Source organism: Ooceraea biroi, chromosome 6 (assembly GCF_003672135.1).
Source record: "Ooceraea biroi isolate clonal line C1 chromosome 6, Obir_v5.4, whole genome shotgun sequence".
Taxonomy (NCBI): domain Eukaryota; kingdom Metazoa; phylum Arthropoda; class Insecta; order Hymenoptera; family Formicidae; genus Ooceraea; species Ooceraea biroi.
The window spans coordinates 14,340,420-14,362,450 of record NC_039511.1 but is presented as its reverse complement, the minus strand read 5'-3'; the positions used below and the strand labels follow the sequence as shown (position 1 = coordinate 14,362,450).

Sequence of the window (22,031 nt, the reverse complement as noted above, 5' to 3'; positions counted from 1 at the left end):
ATATCTATTTTTTAATGGTAATTTTTTCATTATGCATTGCAGTTCATGATAAACTTAGGATAAACTAAAACAACTCCATTAAAAATGGACGGACGTTTTGTCACAAAAATGTCAATAAGAAAAAAAACAGTTTTATTCGGCAGAACCGGAAAAGGAATGATCTCGCCTATCGCCCAATCGTGTATGCAGGAGCGATAAAGGGAGAACGATTCTTGGATGGAAAGGCGAGCAAATCTGTTCCACGGAGTGCGGCGATAAAGGAGACGATTTGCAAACTTGTTCTTGGAGTGACACACACGGAGCTTCGATTCTAGTCGAAACGCAAATGCAAGTCCAAAGTTATCGTTTATAAAGATCTGAATTGACACAAAGAGAGGAAAAGAGAGAGATAGAGAGAGAAAGAAAGAAAAAGAGAGAAAGATGCACAAACTTTATAAATTACAGGACTATCTTGCACCAGGAAAATACTAGGCATCGTGTCATTTCGATTTCTTCGATTCACCGTGAATGTTTCTAATCTGTACAGTCTATTATAGTAAAGTATACATTCAAGATCAGTAATATCACGCAAAGAATAGGAAAAAATATTAATAAAATGCCTGGTAGACTTAAGTCTACCAGGCATTTTAAAATTATTGTAAGCAGGATGAAACAGCCACGATCGACTAATACGAAATATTGAATACGAATGATATAATTGAGACCCAGGAAAGTATAGAAGAAATGCTGTAATAATAATTTATCTGACAAAGAATGTAATACAATAATATAATATTATATGCATATATTTTATATATATATATATATATATATATATATGCATAGATCGAAATCTACAAAGTTTTTAATCTGAATATGAACTCGTTTGAAAGTTTTAATTCGAGTAAATTATTTTTCTTAAATATTGACTGTGATTCCATTGCTACAAAATAGTTCTAACATTTCTACAACAATTTGGAAGTACAGAGAAGGAAAAGTCATGACAAAGACAAGAAACTGGAAATCCCGAAAGCCAAGACAAAAACAAGAAACTGGAAATTCCGAAAGCCAAGACAAAGACAAGAAACTGGAAATCCCGAAAGCTAGGACTTACCTAATGAACTATTTGGATTTTCCAAATTATTCGTCTTATACGTTTCTCTGCTTGTTTCCACTGTGCTATACAATCATTTATGTCATAAAGTCATACATCCATAGGACAGGAATACGCAATTAGATTTTTTGGCGAGCCAAATGTAAAATTTGTGCTTATACTGCGGGCCGCAGTAACTAAATTTAGAATTTTTTGCCTTCTTTGTAGTACCCAGGAATCACCACGTAAAGGTGAAGCAAAAGTCCCTTTTTCAGTTTTTTTTTATTTTTTATGTTTGTAGATGTTCTGCATTTAATATACCTATATATATATTAATTTAAAAAATTTTATTTTAAATTTTTATTTTATTTTATTTTTTTCAAATATGCTTTGGTTTTGGTTTCAATATACAGGGTATTCTGCGCCTTTGGAACTGATTTCGGTACCGAGAACAATGGTGACACGTAAGTTGTACATTAGGGGAGACCGGGGCTCGTTGGCACAAGAGGCAAGTTGGCATTGCGTTCAATTAATGTATTTGTGGCAAAAAAACTATAAGAAAGTTACTTCAAAATAATTCTTTCATAACGTAGATACTTTTCTCAAAGTTTCATTTAAATAAAAAAAGTATTATAATAAAAACAAGGAACATTTTGATTCAAGAGCAGCCAAGTAAATTTTTGAGCATTTCAAACTTTCGTATTAATATTCTTTAGCTTGAGAGAATAAATCTAAGTATCGCATTATTAGTTAAAAGAAATGTTTCTGTTACTGTCAGCACATGTTATTTTGAATAATGACAATAATTATTTATAATAAAATGATTTAAATCAAATGTATGTAGAGCTGGGGTACGTTGGCTCAAATTTTATGGGGTATGTTGGCTCATAGCATTAGCATAGCATTAGGTTAGGTACGTTTATGTATTGTTGCTGTGTGAGAAGTGAGAACATACCTACGATCCTACGATTGCTATAGTATTTAGAAGTGATACATAAAAGTGATACATAGAAGATTAATTCCCATACAGCACGCAAAGATTGCATATATATTGCAGGAATCTTCCACCGCAACGTAGCAACATTGCAAATTCACTGCGAAATGTTTCTGCAGCATTGCTATGGGATTGCAGGAATGTGAAAATGTCCGCTTTTCGGAACATTGCAACGAAACGTCATAATAATATTGCAATGTAATGAATTTGCAATAATTATAATTATTCATTATTATATATTTTAAATATTTTTATTTATTAACATAAATAGACAATTATATATAATATAACAATAGTAATAAAAAATGAAATTAACATTTTCTCTATTTTTGTTATAAAAAAAGTAACTGTTCTTTATAAAAAAAAAACTTAAAACTCCTCTTCTTGAGATATTATTTTTCCTTTAATTATGTTAAAATATTTTTCCTTTAATTAAATAATTGAATCTTCTTCGTTTTTGTTTGTATGTTGCTTGTAAAAATAAAATAGGAATTAAAATTCATATATTAGCATAAAATTACATAAAAATATACATACTGCAAGTATGTATAGAATTATATGTAAAATGACACACTTTGATCTCTCAATCCTAACCGGAGCTTGAGCAAGCCACTTGGAAATGCATTCAGCAATTTCTGCATCAGTGGCATGATTGTGTATTTCACGAACAGCTTCTATAACAGAAAAAGTTATTAAAAATATTACAACTATTAATATGCAGTTTTCTAACGAATTTCCATAATTTTGAGGTTATAGTGATATAAACCGTGAGATAGGCAAATAGAGTGATTCTCTATTATAATTAATAGATACGAGATTTTAACAGTACACAAGTGCTATAATTAGACATAATATTATAAAAAAGTACTTATCTTTTCCTTTTACGTAACTACTTTCTTTTAGAATGATGCTCGCGTCGTACAACCACCATGTTCTTTAGATAGTCGAAAGAGACAAACGCCGCATGCGCATATTACCGAGCTCAGATTCTGGTCATCACACACATCATTGGTCGAATAGATTTGGACGAATCTCGTTAGGATAGAAAGACTCCAATGTTTTTATAAAATGAATTATTAATATTAATTAATTACAAATTTTGATTGTGCAATGTTTCCGAAATATTAATGTCATGTTGCTACAAGTGTGCTGGTATTTTGCGGATATATATCTCTGCAATGTCTTTGTACTGTTGCATTGCAATTTGCAACGTTGCTGCAATGTTGGTGCAAGCTTCTGTGCTGTATGGGTTGTAAGTATTGGGTTGGCAAATAAGTTGGTTCGGTTTTTTAAGGTGGAATAAAATACAATTTTTTTTATACACAAAATAAATTTTAATCAATTATATATTGACCATTGTTATTGATGACTTCTTGCCATCTTTCCACCAACTTCATTATGCCGCGTTCGTAAAACATCTGAGGCTTATCGGCGAAAAACCAATCCAGGTGTCTTTTGACGTTCTCTTCATCCTTGAAGAATTTTCCGTTCAAAGAGTTCTGCAACGACCGGAATAAATGATAATCGGAAGGGGCCAGGTCCGGTGAATACGCAGGATGAGGCAAAACATCCCAGCCAAGACTGAGTAATTTGTTCCGAGTTGTCAATGATGTGTGAGGTCTGGCGTTATCGTGGTGGAAGACAACACCTTTTCGATTATCAATTCTGGACGTTTTTTGCGGAGTGCTTGGTCAAATTTTGTTAACTGCGAGCAGTATGTGGTTGAATCAATCGTTTTGCTTGACGGTAACAGCTCGTAGTAAATGACACCTTTGAAATCCCACCATACGGAGAGCATGATCTTCTTCGGATGCAATCCTGCCTTCCAGGTTGTTTGTGGTGGCTCGCTGCTGTGTCCCCATGATCTTTTCCGCGTTACATTCTCATAGACGACCCATTTTTCATCTCCTGTCACTAACCGCTTCAAAAATGGATCGTTTTCTTGACGTTTCCGCAGCAAATCGCAGATGGATATGCGAGTGGCCAAGTTGGCCTCGGTTAATTCATGCGGCACCCACACATTGAGCCGAGAAACGTATCCCAGTTGGCGCAAATTGTTTTCTACGCTTGTATGAGACATATTAAGTACTGTAGCAATCTCTCGCACCGATTGGGATGGATTTTTATCGATGATAGCTTTGACATTACTTGAATCAATCTTGATCGGGCGACCGGAGCGAGGCGCATCATTGACGTCAAAATCTCCAGAACGGAATTTGGCGAACCACTTTTGACATACGCGTTCTGTTAAGGCATCATCTCCATAAACACGGCATATCTTTTTATTAGCCTTTGCAGCTCGTTTGCTCTTCTTGAAATAATAGAGCAAAATATGACGATAATGCACGTTATTTCCTTCCATTTTTACAGCTACGCAGCACACACAATATTGATGTTAGTCAAACCTAAATTTACAGAAAGGTTATGTGAAACATGTACTTTCAAATGCACTCTGAAGTTGCGCGATAGTGTCGAGAAAAACAAGAGTGAATTGGAAAGAAGTTGCACCGAAGCAAAAACCGAACGAACTTATTTGCCAACCTAATAACTTTATATATGGATAATATGAGACTGCTAGAACAATTCTATGCGTGTATATAATAATAATGTAACCTCAAATCTAATTGTAATTGTAATTATCGACGCATAGCCAACTTATACCGTGATGTATGTCAATTTACCCCACTATCGGGGCAAGCTGGCTACAATGCAATACGTTCGTATCTCACTCATTACAAAAAAACTATGCAGTATACAGGATCGTTTCTGGCGTGGAAATGTAGAGAAAGGTTTGCTCTATCATATTAGTACAGTTTCATTATTATAATTAGTTGTTTAAAGAGTCGAATGACGAAATTATCAAAATGGTGCCAACGAGCCCCGGTCTCCCCTAAACCATAAGTTTAGTTCCACTTGCTTTTACCTGAGTTTAGGACATAGGACCATTGGGACCAATGGGTCATGGGACCACTGCGCGCGCAGAGATACCAGTTTCAGGTCTCTGCGCACTGCGGGCCCCGCAGCAGCACGAGTAGAGGGGATAACGCACACAAGCGATGAACCAATCAGCGCAGCGCTGAGAGCACACGTACGCGGCTATGGGCCGGTCTTATCCCCGTTTGGCAAAGGAAACCAGCGAGAGTCCTACGAAGTTCAGAAGGGACCGAACCTTCAGACCGAGCGCGAGTCGAGAACGGTCAGTTCGAAGTCACGAGTATCCGCAGAAGTGTTATCGTTTATAATTCTCTTGTGCGTTTAATTCGTGAGTACGAAAGAAGATCGGTTCAGAAGCTCGCATCTCTCAGGCGTTGCTGATCACGAAATCGCTTCCGCGATCGAGGTCCGAGTGACGTTTTGCATATGCGATTAATGTGCAAATACCCAGTGCCATAAATAAACAATTAATACGAAACTACAGTGCTTATTCTAACCGATAGACACTTATCTGTGACAATATAGACAATTTTTGATAAGTGTAAAAGAAAGAATAAGTGTAAAGGAAAGTAGTGAGCTGCCTTGCTCAGTACGAGGTGGCACTGGTGCTAATTTCCAATCTTCCTGCGAAAAGGACGGAAAGGAGCGCACTCATCCCACACATCCTCCTCGACAGGTTCGTCGCATGTTATTTTATTAATTGCTCACAATTGCTTTATAATTTTTCATGTCACGCACCAACGTTTGCTCGTAATAAGCGTTGCTCATTCGGTTTATCTACTCCAATTGATTAAATTCAATATATATTTTAAGTGCAAAAAGAGATTAAGAGCGGTATTCATAGTTGATTTTTTATACCTAGATACTTTTTAAATACTAATACAACTATCTGATTGTTTAACAAATTGAGTAAGCCGGAATAGATGATCATAATGGATGATCCTTTTTTCTGATTTTTTTGCCGAAAACATACCCTATTTTTCAATTAAAAAATCTTTAAAAACAGGATCAATATTACTTTAATGTTCTCTTTCATTCACATTTTAGAAAAAAAAATAGATATAATTTTTGCATGCAGGTTATTGAGTGGAGACTTCTAAACGCTCCACGCTCTCTGATCGTGCAATCTCCACACGTATTTGAAATTGTTGTAAATATCTCTTATATAAACAGTAAACTATTTTGAAGAAGAAAATTTAGATTTCAAGTGCCTGAAATAATGTTTATTATATACTCAGCCAAATAAGCTTATACCTAATGGTTTTTATCAATAAAAAAATTTTGGTTTCAATATCTATAAGGTAAACGTCCTAGTAATTGAACATGTACCAATAATTGAATAATTAATAATATATTTGTGTTTATTAAGATGCTTATCAATAAATGAGACAAAATTATATATTTAAAAGAATATCTAACATTTCTTTTTATGGAAGTAAATTGTAAAAAGATATAATTTGACTGTAAATCTCCGAAAAAAATTATCATTTTGAATATTACAAGGACAGTCACATTTTTATTTAATTTCTTACCATCTTGAATAAGATATAGTGTCTATAGTTTCGAGTTATTTTTGAAAATTACACATATACATGCAATTTTTAATATTATTATTCAATTATTCTATGTCCTAATGTCCCAATGGCCGTCCCAATGGTCCTATGGCCCAATGGCCGTCCCAATGGTCCTATGGCCCAATGGTCCTATGGCCCAATGGTCCCTATGGTCCTATAGCCCATTGGTCCAATTGTCCTATGGCCCATTGGTCCCAATGGTCCTATGTCCTAATGTCCTAAACGCATTCAATTATTGGGTCTATCTTATTCGGTAATTAGAGCATAATTTGTTTCTCAGTTCAATTATTGATACAAATGACATTATTTAATATTTCATTAAAATTATAATCTACATTTATTAATTATTTTATTTTCTATTATTTTCCGATACCTGAAAAACTAAAGTTTCATATAAACGTTAGTCTTCTTAGTACTTCCATTGATTATTTATTAATAAAAATGTAAATTTGATCGTGTTTTCTTATTAGTTCAATCATTGGGACATTTACTTTACATATTTGAAATGCATGTACGTTTCTTCTTATATATATTAAATTTTTAATATATTTTTATTTTTAATTTTTATTTTATTTTACTTGTTTTCAAATGTGCAGTTTTCACAGCTATTGCAAAATATATACAACTTACAAAGATAATTGAGTGCAGGAATATGTAAGTTGTACATTAAACTATAAGTTTAGTTTCACTTGCTTTTACCTGAGTTTAGGACATTAGGACATAGGACCATTGGGACAATGGGCCATAGGACCATTAGAACAATGGGCCATAGGACAATAGGGACCAATGGGCCATAGGACCATTGGCACCATTCGGCGGCCCTTGGGACATTAGGACTAATCTATATATATATATATATATAAGCCAAATATTTATAATAAATGTAAAGGGATTCTTAACCGTGTGCCCGCAGAGCTATTTGCATGCGCTCACGACAATTTATTAAATATCAGAAAAAAATTAAAAATATTACAATTTAGATAGTTATAAATATATTTATTTTACTTAAATAAGGTAAATTTCTCAAATAACTCATATAATTCATATAAACTTAAGAATAAAATATTTTTTGTGAGTAATTATATCTTGCTATTTTTATAATTATAATAATTTATTATAATTTAATTGTTTAATGTTTAATAAATGTAGGGTAAGGTTGCCACTATTGGACCACTTTTTTGAATGTCTAGTAATTTGAAACTATAAGTAATAAAGTGAAACTAAGAATGTGATTTGAAATGACATTGATTAAGCTTTAAAATCAACACGCAATCAGCATCTATCAATTATAGTAACCGCTAGGTGGTTCAATCATAGCAATTAGGTATAAATTTTACGATGACGATTTTTTATTTTGAGATTAGATCTGAACATTTAACTAAACGATGTAGTAACAACTCAAATCAATATACTTTCATGAGGGAACATTCAAAATAAGATAAAATCACGATTAGTACATATCTGAGTGGTTATTTCACAATTTTTATTTTTTTTGGTATTTAAAACATACTAAAACCTACTGCCACGTGTCACTCTGCAAAATAGCGGCCGCCATGAAACTGAGCGTGAGAGGGATAGCGGGGGGACACGTGCACGTGCGTTCTATCTCTTTCTTTTGCCGACGTTTTAGTTTTCCTTAGGAAATACCTTAGTGGTTTAATGAAGGCAACGGTCCAATAGTGGCAACCTTACCCTAACACGTGCAATAACCAAATATTTGAATACAAAGCTAGTCGGATAACTTTAAAGTTAAAAGTAAAAGTAAATCAAAGAGAGAAAAAAATAATTTTAGACTAAAATTGGACCTTAGTATACTTTTTACATTTTTAGAAAAAAGATTTTTACAAAAATTGTTAATAACATCTTTTACGTCCGATGCTATCCGATAGTACTTGCTTTAGATATTTATATATTTTCGGCATCAGAAAAGAAGAAATTTTAGTAAAAAAATATTATAATAATAATTCCGCGAGGGACCAACTATTCCGGAGCTACTATCTAAAACTAAAAAGGAACTAGTAATCCGCAAGATAGGAGCTAACGGAGCTATTTGAACTTTCCCAAATTTCGAAAAAAATATTTTTAGTCTTCAAAATCTTTAGTCTTTTCGAACCTTTTCTTAGGTTTTACGTTTCTTTGTCCCCTAATGAGCAACGCTTATTTTCATTATATCAGCATTTATAATCAGCACTTATGTCATTTTAAAACTCTAAAATTAGATAAAGTGAAGTGACTAGGTTGTGAAACTAAAATGGTTGGTTAACAACCTACATGCCTGCATTATAATTATCTCACAATAAGTTGTACATATTTCAATAAACGTAAAAAATTTTATTTTTTTATGTTTATAAAATGTGAGACATAATATCAGGTTGTAACAAGAGTAGCGTTATTTAATTATTTTTATGAAAAAGAGATTATTTGAAAAGATCGAAATCATACCGCAAAGATAGCAAACGGTAGTGGAACAAAATGACGCATATGTAATTGAATAAATATAATATTTAAACATATGTATAATAATTTTGTCTTGGAAAATTGCATTAAAAGACGCTACAAATTTTTGTTACAACCCAATATATACATATCATCTTATCATGTTCTATAATGTTCTAAAGATTTTAATGTAAAAATTTTAAAACCGTACACGAAAACGCAAATTTAATTTTAATTAATTAATTAATTTAATATTAATTTTATTTTAATTAAAGAAAACAATTGTTGTAATACAATGAAGAAAAAGGACTACAATACTTGCATGCACTATTAATATTTTACATAAGGTGCACTGTCGTAATGATATTTCGATCATGAATCATAAAAGAAATATGTTAAATGTGCCGGTGATTATGAAAGTGGTCTAAGTCACATATTTTTCGTTTTGAGATATTTAGACTTTTGCATTTAGGTGTATTAAAAAATATTTTTTCATTATGAAACAAAATATTTCATAAAATATGTACTTATACTTGCTTTTATGACGTAAATGTTTTCTATGATTGTAAAATTTTATGAATAGCATATATAAGAAAATGTGTTTTTTAAAACCGCAAATGACTTAGACTTCACTTTTTTAAATTTTTTACTTACAAGTAAACCTACCTTTGTGTGACTTGCCGATTTCAATGAAACTTTGTACACTTGTAGAGGAGGCAAAAATAATAGACACGTATTTTTTCTTATCGGCAATGGTCAACATTAAAGGGGTGAAATCGACCCCCATAATTGAGGATATTAGGGAGTCGTTATGGTGTTTCGCATAGAAACAATGCACCGATCAACATGAAACTAATTGCAAAATATTTCTTAAGTTAAATAGTGAAATTTACATATTCGACTTTCCATACATCATTGTTACGAGAGGTAAAACACTCCCCAAAAAGGTTTATTTTTATAGTTTTTTTAATATAACAGAAGAAATTATTAACTGATTTTAATGAAACAAAAACCAAATTAAAGAGCATGAAAAAATAAAAGTTACGTGTTTTTGCTTTTTTCGAAAAACCTAAAATATAGTTTTTGATAATTTGTGTATTGTTTCAAATTGCCTCGAATTTGGGCACTCCATGAGTCTTTTTTTGAATATCATTGCTGTAAAGATTATAAACAATAACAAATATACATAAACGAAACGCGAGCAATAAATGAGTGGAAAAAGGTATTAAAAAACAATGAAAACAATTTACAGTTTAAAATAAAAAAATATTAAAAACCAAAAAATACACAAAAAAATAATAGTATTCTGCTTTAGCTTTAGTTTTTAGATAGATAGATCAGACTATAGATAAAAATGTGAATAGACTTTCGTCACCTACTCGTCGTCACAATTATTCCTTGTGGGAAGGGTACTTTACCCCCTCTCAACAAGGGTACATGAAAAGTCGGACATGTAAACTTCATTATTTAACATAAAAAAACATTTTAAAATAGCGAATGAAATTATTTCAATACAAAAAGACAATTTCATTTTAGGGGGTGATTTACCCCTTTATTTTGGTTTTTTCAAAAAAAGCAAAAACACATAACTTTTATTTTTTCATGCTCTTTAATTTGGTTTTTGTTTCATTAAAATCAGTTAATAATTTCTTCTGTTATCTCCTATTCTAAAAAAGGCGTGTTAACTTCCCAGATAGCAAAATGATACCAACATGCCCGCAGATTGGTAACCAATTCGATCAGAATCCCAAACCAAAACCGTAGCCATCTGTGTCCGCATTAAGCTCGGGTTCTGCCGACAGAGCCTGCTGGACAGGTAATGTGAGCAGATTGGCAGCAGAAATCGCGCAGAGTCTGTACACATAACCTGGTAGCAGATTGTCAGCAGATTGAGAGCAGAGCCTGCGCACATAACTTGAGAGCAGTTTGGCAGCAGAAATTGAGCAGATTCTGTACATAATCAGCTGTTAAAATGACCTAATCCATACTGCTATTTAAATTGCTATTTTTCTTTATTTTTAATGGGAAAGAAATGCAAAATTGAAAAGAAATACACAATAATAAGAATGAAATAAATATCCAGTAAAAACAATGTGAGCAATATGGTTAAATTAAAGTACATTTGGCTTGATGTGTTTTTCTGACAGTTCGTTGCATAATCTCTCTCTTATTGTTAATTTATTCTAATCTGAAGTCCGAATTTTGCTTTCGAACTTCAGACTGCTTGCGGTGTGCGTGGACGTTGTCCATGGGGGCCTCTGTGCCGCAAGTACAAAAATTTTCAGAAAAATTAATATTATCGTGCCAAGGCGCGTATATTAACTTATATAACTGTCAGGCTAAATCTTAACGTCGAGTAAGAACTCGACGCGTGCACCGCATAGCGGTGCGGAGCGAAACCGCATATTCCTATCTGTTTAAATTTGAATTGTGTCAAAAGCTGCAGATTCTGCTCGGTTTCTGCTGCCAATCTGCTCACATTGCCTGTCAGCAGACACTATTGCATTTCTGATAACAGTTTGATAACATCATCTGAAAGAGCAACTTCTGTATAAACTCTGTTGCCTTTCTGACATCAAAAATTTACTGCAGACACTGCTCAGAATTTGTTCGTGCAGGTTTGGCTATCTGGGTTCGTGAAGTTCTTTTTTATCGAATATTAAGGCCTCTTTATCGTGACGCTGATTGGTTCTCTCGCTTGACTCGAACTTCGTGTGACTTGAACTTCGTGTTGCGAATGTCAGAATGTCATAGTGGCTGTCAGTGCGGTTATATTGACAATTTTATTTATTATATTATTTTTATTTTTTATTTTATTTGTAGCGCGTGCCTGTGTGCTAGTAGATTAAATAGTACGCACAAAAAATATTATTGTAATATGTAACATTAAATTTATTATTTATGTTTTATAACAGTGCCGGGATTTAGTTGCACATTTCGGGCCGATTTCGTTGTCAACTCCCACTGTTCCCCTCTTGCCGCGCGTATCTTAGAAACGAGGTGCCGGACGCTAATAAACAAGATACATGCCGTTAAATTATTAGCGTTCGGCACCTCGTTGCTAACAAGTAACACTACCCAAGTGTCACACGCCGATTTTGATAAGCTTTGAATATGTTGTTGTCTAGGTCAAAATATGAGATACATATTTTTTTATATCGGCCCGTTTTGCCATTAAGGGGGTGAAACACCCTCTTGAAAAAAATCGGGTTTTATATTTCTTAGCGAATACCGTCGAAACAATAAAACATATAAGAAAAAGTTTCAAGTAAAAGTTTTATGGATTCTAATGTACTTTATAACAGTGCAATCAGATTTTTCGAAAATGTCATATTTTTCAAAATTCCTTTCCCCCTCCACAATTTTTGAAAAATTTAAAATTTATCTTTCAGCAAAACTTCAAGCATATTTAACGACAATTCAACCATATATGATAAGGTCATATTCTGAAAACGCATTTTTCAAAAATAAGCTAAAAGTGTACCTCTATATTGCTACATACGCGCCCCGTCCGTATTCTCGTATTTAATACGCTAGTTACTCCTGGCAACAGTTTTTTCGCACAGAGATAACAATGAAGTCGGGGGATTACTTTTAATTAACAAAATAAGTCAGGTTCTCGCCCTCTGCCGGACCCAGAAATGGTCAACGTAGAGCTGACAAGAAAATTTTACTTTTTTTATTTTTATCAATATTTCTAAATTTGTTTGTTTTTTTCTCTATAATTGCATATATACTAACATTTCTTATGAATCTGATTGCACTGTTATAAAGTACATTAGAATCCATAAAACTTTTACTTGAAACTTTTTCTTATATGTTTTATTGTTTCGACGGTATTCGCTAAGAAATATAAAACCCGATTTTTTTCAAGAGGGTGTTTCACCCCCTTAATGGCAAAACGGGCCGATATAAAAAAATATGTATCTCATATTTTGACCTAGACAACAACATATTCAAAGCTTATCAAAATCGGCGTGTGACACTTGGGTAGTGTTACTTGTAAGATACGCGCGGCAAGAGGGGAACAGTGGGAGTTGACAACGAAATCGGTCCGAAATGTGCAACTAAATCTCGGCACTGTTTTATAATATTAAAAATATCTTATGTTATATTTATATTACTATTATTGCTATTGAAAATACCGTAAACTCGGAAATGAAAAAGTTCTAGCCCGTAGAAATTTTTTCTTTTCCGAGAAGTTCTGAGTTGATGATATCATTATTTATTATATTGCCTAGAGTTCTCTGCTATTGAAAATACCGTAAATTCAGAAATGAAAAAGTTCTCGAGTTTAAAATTTTTTTCTTCTCAGAGGAGTTCTGAGTTGATGATATCATTATTTTTTATATTGCCTAGAGTTCTCTGCTATTGAAAATACCGTAAACTCAGAAATGAAAACGTTCTAGCCCGTAGAAATTGTTTTCTTTTCCGAGAAGTTCTGAGTTCTGAGAACGGCAGCTGTCAATTCTGTCAAATTTGTATTGATGAAACATGATGAAATAAATAACACCTTTAACGCCTTTTTTAGAATAGGGCTACGGGCTAGAACTTTTTCATTTCCGAGTTTATGGTATTTTCAATAACAGAGAACTCTAAGCAATATAAAAAATAATGATATCAACAATTCAGAACTGCTCGGAAAAAGAAAAAATTTCTAAGGGTAGAACTTTTTCATTTCTGAGTTTACGGTATTTTCAATAGCAGAGAACTCTAGGCACTATGCCAATTAATAATATAAACATCTCAGAACTCCTCGGAAAAAGAAAAAAATTTTTTAATAAATAATAGATGAATATTATTATTCGAAAACATTATTAACATTGAAAAATAAAATAGCGCGCGCCTGTGTTGTACTAGTATTATAAAAAAACTATAAAAATAAACCTTTTTGGGGGGTGTTTTACCCCTCGCAACAATGATGTAAGTCGAATATGTAAATTTCTATTTAACTATTTAACTTAAGAAATATTTTGCAATTAGTTTCATCGGTGTATTGCTTCTATGCGAAACACCATAACGACTCCCTTATCCTCAACAATAAAGGTCGATTTCACCCCTTTAATGTTGACCATTGCCGATAAGAAGAAATATGTGTCTATTATTTTTGCCTACTCTACAAGTGTACAAAGTTTCATTGAAATCGGCGAGTCACACGAAGGTAGGTTTACTTGTTAGACCACTTTCATGATCACGAATAAAAAAGGAAACTAAAATCTATATCCTTACGCTATCTGTACCGTTATTGCAAGATAAACTCTAGGTATCTTATATGATGGTGTACATAAAAGTGCACACGTGCAAGGTTAAAAATCGTAAATTGTAGAACATTTCAGGAAAATTTGAAAAGAATGTACCTGCTCTTTTTGAAATCCGTTACGTGCATGAAAGAGAAAGATTTTTATTATGACTCACGTGACTCTCCAATTAATCCGTCGCAACTTGATCAAATTTCGAGATATTCGATTAAAACCGTTGAGATGCAGATTTTTTAAGCTTCACAATTTAAAAGTAGATATAAAGAAATATTTAAAACATTGAAATTCTACGTGAAAAGTCCCCGGTGAAACCGGTGATATTTGAAGGCGGGATATTTGGCGCGGCATGCATAAAAGCAAGCACACCGGCTTTTCTCTCTCTCTCTCTCTCTCTCTCTCTCTCTCTCTCTCCATCGTTTCTCCCTTTCTCTCGTTCACGAGACACGCGACAGCAAGTGCGCGCATGCGATATGCACGCAGAGAGAGAAAGTGAGAGGGAGCGAGGGAGAGAGAGAGAGAGAGAGAGAGAGAGGCAGTTACACGACGCTCTCCTTCCATGTGCACGCTCTGAGGAGAAATCTCCGGGCCACGCGTTCTTCGGACTCGCGTGTCTGGAGTAGTATTTCGGCAAACGGGGTAAACTATCGGCGGTGCATTATGTGACCCCGCAAGTGCGACGTGACAAAGTGACGTGTCTCGCGCGGGGTAACGGTATCGCGAGGGATCGGCGACCGTCGCCGCTCCCGTCCGCCGCAGCTGGTTCGGTCCGATACGCGATAATCCACCGTCGGCACCGTCGGCGGATAGTGCAACGTGGACGCATTTGTGTCATGAAATACACGCGCGTCCTCATCGTTCGCACGTGCGTGCTCAGACGAAGCAAAGCGCGCACGGCATTAAGTTTTAACTCGGTGCGAGTCGTACACGTGTGTGCCCGCCACGCTTCTTTGCCGCCTCGGACATAACCTCGAAAAGAACGCGTGGCTCGAACCGCTTCTGACATTTTTGAACGTGTTAATCGTCTGTCAGTCTCCGATCGTTAACAATAATCAATTCTCCTTCCAGTGCATTGTTTGAGTGATTGAAATCGCGTGGAGGCAAGTGTTCTATTTTGACATAGAACAGTGTCATGGACCCAGAGTTTGTTGAGTTAGACAAGTATATTGACAGTGTGCTAGAGGTGAGTCATTTTACTATTATCAAACGATGATTTTACGTACAATTCACATATTACGATTGAAATTTATGTGTAATTATAAATGTATAGTTATGTGCATTAATTCACTAAAATGATTTGCTTTACTTATGTGCTATCTGTATTATATTATTTTATATGAATCTGAAAACTGATTAAAATTAATCTTTTTTTTAAATTCTAACACTTGAAGAGATTCAATATCAAAATGTAGTTAAAATTACTTCCGATGTGTTACTGTGTTGCTATTATTAATATATCTGATATTTATTTTTATGATCAAAAGACACCAGTGTGTGTGTGTACCGATTTCATACTTTTATAGCTTTTTTAACACAAATTTGCAAAAGAGATACTATAGTACATTTTGCACTGGAAAAGTCTTAATCTCTTTAGCAGATAATTTTAGTGTTTTTCATAAGTAAAGCATTTTATTAGAGATACAGATTCTATTTATTTTCTGCGCTTATTTACTATTTACTATTCATTCAAGTGTACATGCTCATCTGTATCTTTTACAGAGATAAATATGAAGAAAAATACTTGTATCTTTATCTTATAAAATCTATTTATTAACGAAACCTTAGTAAAACCATGTGTTTTACTTTGAAACAAGAGAATATCAGTATGTATCTCGATCCATCTTATATTATATATTTATCTAATTATTTCTCTCTATAAATAATACTGTACTATATTACATACATACTCCATTTGATTGCACATTTTTTCTTTATGAAATTACATAAATTTATTTGATATATCTTTAATAGTTGTAAAGTTGCTTTTTCTGTTGCACTATAAGTATAAGTATAAATAATATATAGGAGTATTATAAAAGAGAATTTAGCTAGATTCAAATTTATATATATACATATATAGAAAGAGAGAGAGTATAACAAAATAATTAATAGCATAATACCATTATAAACTGAAAATATAGTAGTTTCTTCTTACAAATGTATAAAAAGATACAAAATGAGATGTTTTTAAGCTTACAAGCTTTATGTGTGTATGAAGTATAACTTAGAAATACGTTATATATAGGAATACATATAGAAATACGTTAATTGAGATATCTATAAATGTCCTCTTGTCCATTTTTATATAATTTTTTGAATCACTTATCAAATTGAGTCAAACATAAAGTCAAAGTGAATAATGTAATTAACATGTGATATTAAAATAAAGAGCTGTGAGATTAAGACTTTTCCAGTGCAAATATTTAATTAATATTTTTTAAATGTTACATGCTTTTCTCTGCTTCTTTATATTATAATTATATATATTATATGTATATATTATATTTTATATATATTATATGTACTAAAAATCTTTATTAATAGGAATTGTTTTGGAGGGATATGGGTCTATTGGATCAAGCAGAAGAAGGGCCTACGTTAATGGATATTATTGAGAATATTTCTTCTTCTGAATTTGAAGATCTACTTAGAATTGAAGGGGTAGCTAGGAATAATGATATGGGGGGGTAAGTAACACTCTTATTTAAAAGCATCATATTTAATATTATATTTTACATGTTGTAATGGATATGTACTAAGCGTATTTTTTTATACAACAGGAAAGCATACGATACGGTTATAGATACGGATGCCGATCTCCCTAGTAATGCGTATAAAGAGGATCCTTCGTATTTGTTAGAAGATTGGGAAGAACTAAAGTATATAACAGCGGTACGTATTCTTATATTGATTTATTATAAAAGATAGATATGTGTAAATCACGTTGTTAAAAATTATACTAAATAAAAACTAATTCTTTTTCTCTAATTCAGGCCGAATTAGATGAATCTATGAATGTAACTAATCTCACGTCTGGACAAGATACGGCGGTATCAGACAGAGATACACATGGTTAGTTATATAAATGATATTGTATAACTAATTATTATATTTATATTCTCATAATTTACATTCCTTAATTCTAATGAAAAATGTATTTTTTGTTTTCTGCAGACAAAGTTAAGGAAGAATATAAAGTGACCAATAGTACCATAGATAACAAAATAAAACTTACCATCAAAAAAGTAAAAACAATGGAAGTCACTAATTCGGTCGCTCCCCTTCCATTACCTGTGACACAAAATATGGAAAAGAAAACCATTGAAAAAACTCATGGTAATGGAAAGGAGAAGAAAAAAATATTAAAGCAGGAGGAGCAGGAGGAATGTGTCGATATTGAGACCATATCCGACCATTTACCAGGTAATTTAAATCAGTTTATATATAAATATGTGTGAAACTTTTTTAAGTAGAAACGAGACGTTTGATTTAACATTTCTTTTATTACTTTTTTGCAGTGTTGCATGCTCCGGATGTAACGAGTTTGTTGGAACAATTTGAGGCTACGGAGGCCTCAAATTCCAGTTCCTCGAACCAGTCCTCGAACTCCTCTTGCTTAAGGAGCAGTCCACCACAGGACTCCCATAACAAGTTCACCGTACGGACTTGTAGTTATGATAAGAATGAAGAGGCTTCGGTAACGAAGGAAGTTATTGACAGGCTGAAGGTAATTATAACAATCATAATAATTATTTCAATTGAATTTGTGAGATAATTTATTAATCCTTATAGTGGAAGAGAATATAACTTAATATAATAATGTTTTCACAGGACACAAGAAACATCGATGGTGCTTCGTTGAGCAGCAACGTCCGGTTGGACCATGATTACTGCAGTTTTGCTTCTTACCTGACCAGGAAGGACAACAAGACCAGTAAGTACCAAAACAAAATAGCATAAAACCAAAGAAAGATACGATTTACTCGAAAGAAAAATTCCTTAAATAAAATAATTCCTTTGTTTACAGATTCATCCCGAGTAAGAAGCAAGACGAGTAAGAAGCCCGCCTCTCTGACCTCTAACCAAAACACGCCGCCTGGGATTCAAGAAAATTATAAAAATTCCAAAAAAGAAAACATAGAATCCCAGGCGCACAACGACAAGGATCAGAGAACCAGGCAGGAAATTATTGTGCAGCAGTATCATGGGATAAACCGGACAACATCAGCTGCGAAGACCGGGGCACCGCTTGTCACTTCGCCCTCGAAGATCCGGTCGAAGATGGCGCGGAGTATCTTGCAGAGAGACCGGATAAATCTGCAAAGGGAGCAACTGATGAGCAGCATGAGAGCATCAATTGCTGCTCAAATAGTTGTTCCTGGAGTGCAGATGATATCCGTGCTCAAGAAACCACCACCATCGCGGGACATCGTGCAAGATGCTCCGAGCCCAGCCCGGGAGGGAGAAACGAAGAACCCGTCTCGTAAGAAGTTAAACCTGGCGGAATATCGCAGTAGGAGGGACCAGAACCGCGATGGTACCACGAGTTCGTCGGTTCAGCCGACGACTCTGGTATACATCAACCACGCGGCCACAACAACACAACCGGCCATAGACGACCCAAACAATCCAGTTTGGGTCGAAAAAGAATTTTCCACCACACTGAGACCAGCAATAGACGGACAGCAACCAGGACCAAAACCTCCTACTTGCGATAAGGAAGTGCAGACTTACGAGACGGTCTTCAATCTTCCGATGACTTCGGGGGCCAACGTCACCGAAGCCAAAGAGAGGTAATATATTGAATCACATTATTATTCTAATATTATTTTAAAGCGAGTTCTTTTCTTCAAAAAGACTCGTCATGAAATTAAAACCATTTTCATTCCGATTATTATATATAATAATAATAATAATAATTTGTTTTGTGTTACAGCGCAGAGAAGAAACCGGACGAGGAGGAGGGGCAACCCAGGAAACGGAGACGGTCCAGCGGCTCGAGTCAATCAAGCTCTAAGAGTGAGAGCAAGAGCAGCTATACGAGCAGTAGGAGCGACTGCCGGAACAGAAGTAGAAGCAGGTCCTGCGAACGAAACGTTCGCAGGCGAACAAGTTTCTACGGTTCCGGTAGTTCGAACATCAGCTCCTCTTCTGCTGACTCGTATAAATCCCGGACATCAAAGGATTCGCTCTCACATCGTAGAGCTGATCGATCTCGATCTAGATCTCGATCTAGATCTCGATCTTCCTCCCGGCAGTACTCCCGCTCCAGGTATGTAATACAAAAAAATGATCGGATATATAATAAGTAGTAATTTACACGATCAATCTTAGATTTTCTTACTTGCTCAACTTTCATCGTAACAATTGCATTTTCGTAGCGAAAAAGTAAAAAAAAAACTAACAAAATTATAATGTTCTCTCTCTTTTGGTTACAGTTCTTCCTCCCGTCCGGATTACGACAGGTTGTCGAGTCATCGTAACGACCCGCAGAGTTACGATAGACATAGAAGACAACAGAACGAGAGAAGGTAAATAAATATTTTTCAATATAAATTAACGTCAATTTCGCAAATTTCGTCAATCTAATAATTATTGTAGAAGACTTTTATTAAAAAGATTTTATTAAAGATTTTATTTAGAATATATCTATTTAATTCCATCCATCAGTGGATATAATTAATTGAAAAATTTTAAATTTGCGAAATGGACATAGTAAATAAGTAGATAATATTTAAAAACCTTTAAATAAATTTCATTATTTTGAATTTGTTTGTTACAGGTCATCGCCGTATTCCTATCGGAGCTCCTACAGCCACTACCAGGGCAACAGGGAACAACAGCGACCTGTAGAGGAGCGCCGGGTAGTGTATGTAGGAGGGCTACCTGATAGGATCACGAAGGATGACCTTCGCAAGAGGTTCAGAGTCTTTGGGCCGCTCGAAGACATCAGCATACATTTGCGTGAGAACGGGTAAATATTTCCTATTCAATTATCTGTTTTATAACCCTTAATAAATCTCCTCTTAACAAATCCTCTACAAATAAAATATTTAATTTGTTACAGAAGTAATTACGGTTTTGTGACCTTTGTGTCCAAAACTCACGCAAATAATGCCGTAGAGCACGGTAATGATGACAAATCATTACCGATCTACGACATTAACTTCGGCGGCCGAAGGGTCTTCTGCAAGTCCAACTATGCAGATCTCGGTAAGTTTAGTTATATATAACATTATATATATATATATATATATATATATATATATCCATATATCAGAGAACGTATGTGTAAAAGTTATTTTGTATGCAGAAACTATAACGATTTATTTTCTGTGCAGATGACATGGCTAGTTCACCCAACGCCAGGTCATCAACAATGGACCGGTCATTCGACGCCCTCTTGCAGGAGGCAAAGACCATCGCCGGACTGCACAAGAGGAGAGTTTGACATATGTATAGTTGGATAGATTTAATAGTCATAAATATAATTTAAAAATAATTAAAATAAGGTACTACATAGTACCTGCATAGTACAAGTACCGAAATATATTTGAAGAAAAAAAAAACTGTGATTATATTAGCATGGCTACCAACATGAAATAATATATTTCGGTATTGTACTCTTATTGCAATAAATAGCAAATATTATAGAATTATATAAAATTTTCGAGTATTTTATATTTTGTTCGAATCTTAACTTTTCAGCTATATCAGATATTTTTCGAATATTTCGGAAAAAGAAAGAGAGGAGGGGGAGAATTTATATATACACAAATTTATCAAAATAAAAAAAATTATCAAATTTTCTGAAAATAATCATAAAAATTAAGAAAATCAGTTTTTCCACGTATTTTTCTAAAAATTATATAAAAGTCTAAAAATTATATAAAAAGTGTAAAAATTCTAAAAATTAGACAAAACATTATTATAATTACATTGTATAACATTATTATTATTATTATTATAGAACATTTTGTTAAGTCAATAATTTACTTATTAAAAATTGTAGATATTCTTTGATAAGATTCGACCAAAACAAAATATTGAATATCCGAAAGAGTTCAGATAATCGAAAACATTTAAGTTTGTTGAACTTAGCGAACATCTGAACTTGATGTAAATACTCGAACTTGTTGTATTCTGCTAGTATTCATATCTTTCTAGCAGGTACAACAATGTCTTTATGTAAATATGTGTAAATATGTATATATAAAACTATCTTCCGATACTTTGGGAACATAATGAAAAAACAAATTATAAGTCTTCATTATGTTTCACAAATCTTCTTCCAAAACATGTGTATGACACATGTCATACACATGTAGACGAAACATTCGTCACAAAGATGTGTACCTGTGCGAATATTCGGGTGTGAAAATTCGAATTTTCGCAGCTAGAACATTTTAGAAATACGTAAATCAAACTTTTTTATAGATTTTTTGACCCCGCATATTGAAATATTATTTATTACCTCTTTTACAGTTATATATACTTTATATTTTAAGTATAAAATTTTGCGTCGCCTTCCATATCTATTTTTGTTTCTATTTGTACGTTTTTATTTTCACATACACAGTACCCCCGTTTCAAATTAATGGACGTTATATCATTGTATATTAAATCTTGATCTATACAAATCATTTATTCATTTATTTTCTTAATATTCCTTCGACATTGATATAAAAAACATTTGGATCATTCCGCGGTTAGATTTTTGAAAATTTATTTATGCACGTATCAGTGATTGTACTAAACGTTGCATC

General features: G+C 33.6%; 1 protein-coding gene across 2 annotated transcripts; it reads left to right on the top strand.

Moving 5' to 3' along the window:
• Window positions 1-14,787: 14,787 nt before the first annotated feature.
• LOC105276675 (NK-tumor recognition protein) lies at window positions 14,788-21,007 on the top strand. 2 transcript variants are annotated; one of them, XM_011334491.2, is made up of 14 exons: window positions 14,788-15,448; window positions 15,985-16,088; window positions 16,810-16,952; window positions 17,046-17,157; window positions 17,259-17,337; window positions 17,440-17,688; window positions 17,784-17,992; window positions 18,097-18,199; window positions 18,293-19,058; window positions 19,202-19,537; window positions 19,704-19,796; window positions 20,048-20,239; window positions 20,333-20,478; window positions 20,607-21,007. In XM_011334491.2, the coding sequence occupies exons 3-14, from the start codon at window positions 16,828-16,830 to the stop codon at window positions 20,714-20,716; spliced, it is 2,520 nt and encodes an 839-aa protein (XP_011332793.1). In that variant the 5' UTR covers window positions 14,788-15,448; window positions 15,985-16,088; window positions 16,810-16,827; the 3' UTR covers window positions 20,717-21,007. The 2 variants fall into 2 exon arrangements, with proteins under 2 accessions (XP_011332793.1, XP_011332792.1); XM_011334490.2 differs by lacking the exon at window positions 15,985-16,088.
• Window positions 21,008-22,031: the final 1,024 nt, after the last annotated feature.

Excerpts from the sequence above, each read along its gene's own strand:
- LOC105276675 (XM_011334490.2), top strand. The coding sequence starts at position 15,398 with ATGGACCCAGAGTTTGTTGAGTTAGACAAGTATATTGACAGTGTGCTA. Across the intron at positions 17,993-18,096 it reads AAGTTATTGACAGGCTGAAG|GACACAAGAAACATCGATGG; the intron begins GTAATTATAACA and ends ATGTTTTCACAG. Across the intron at positions 20,240-20,332 it reads ATACATTTGCGTGAGAACGG|AAGTAATTACGGTTTTGTGA; the intron begins GTAAATATTTCC and ends AATTTGTTACAG.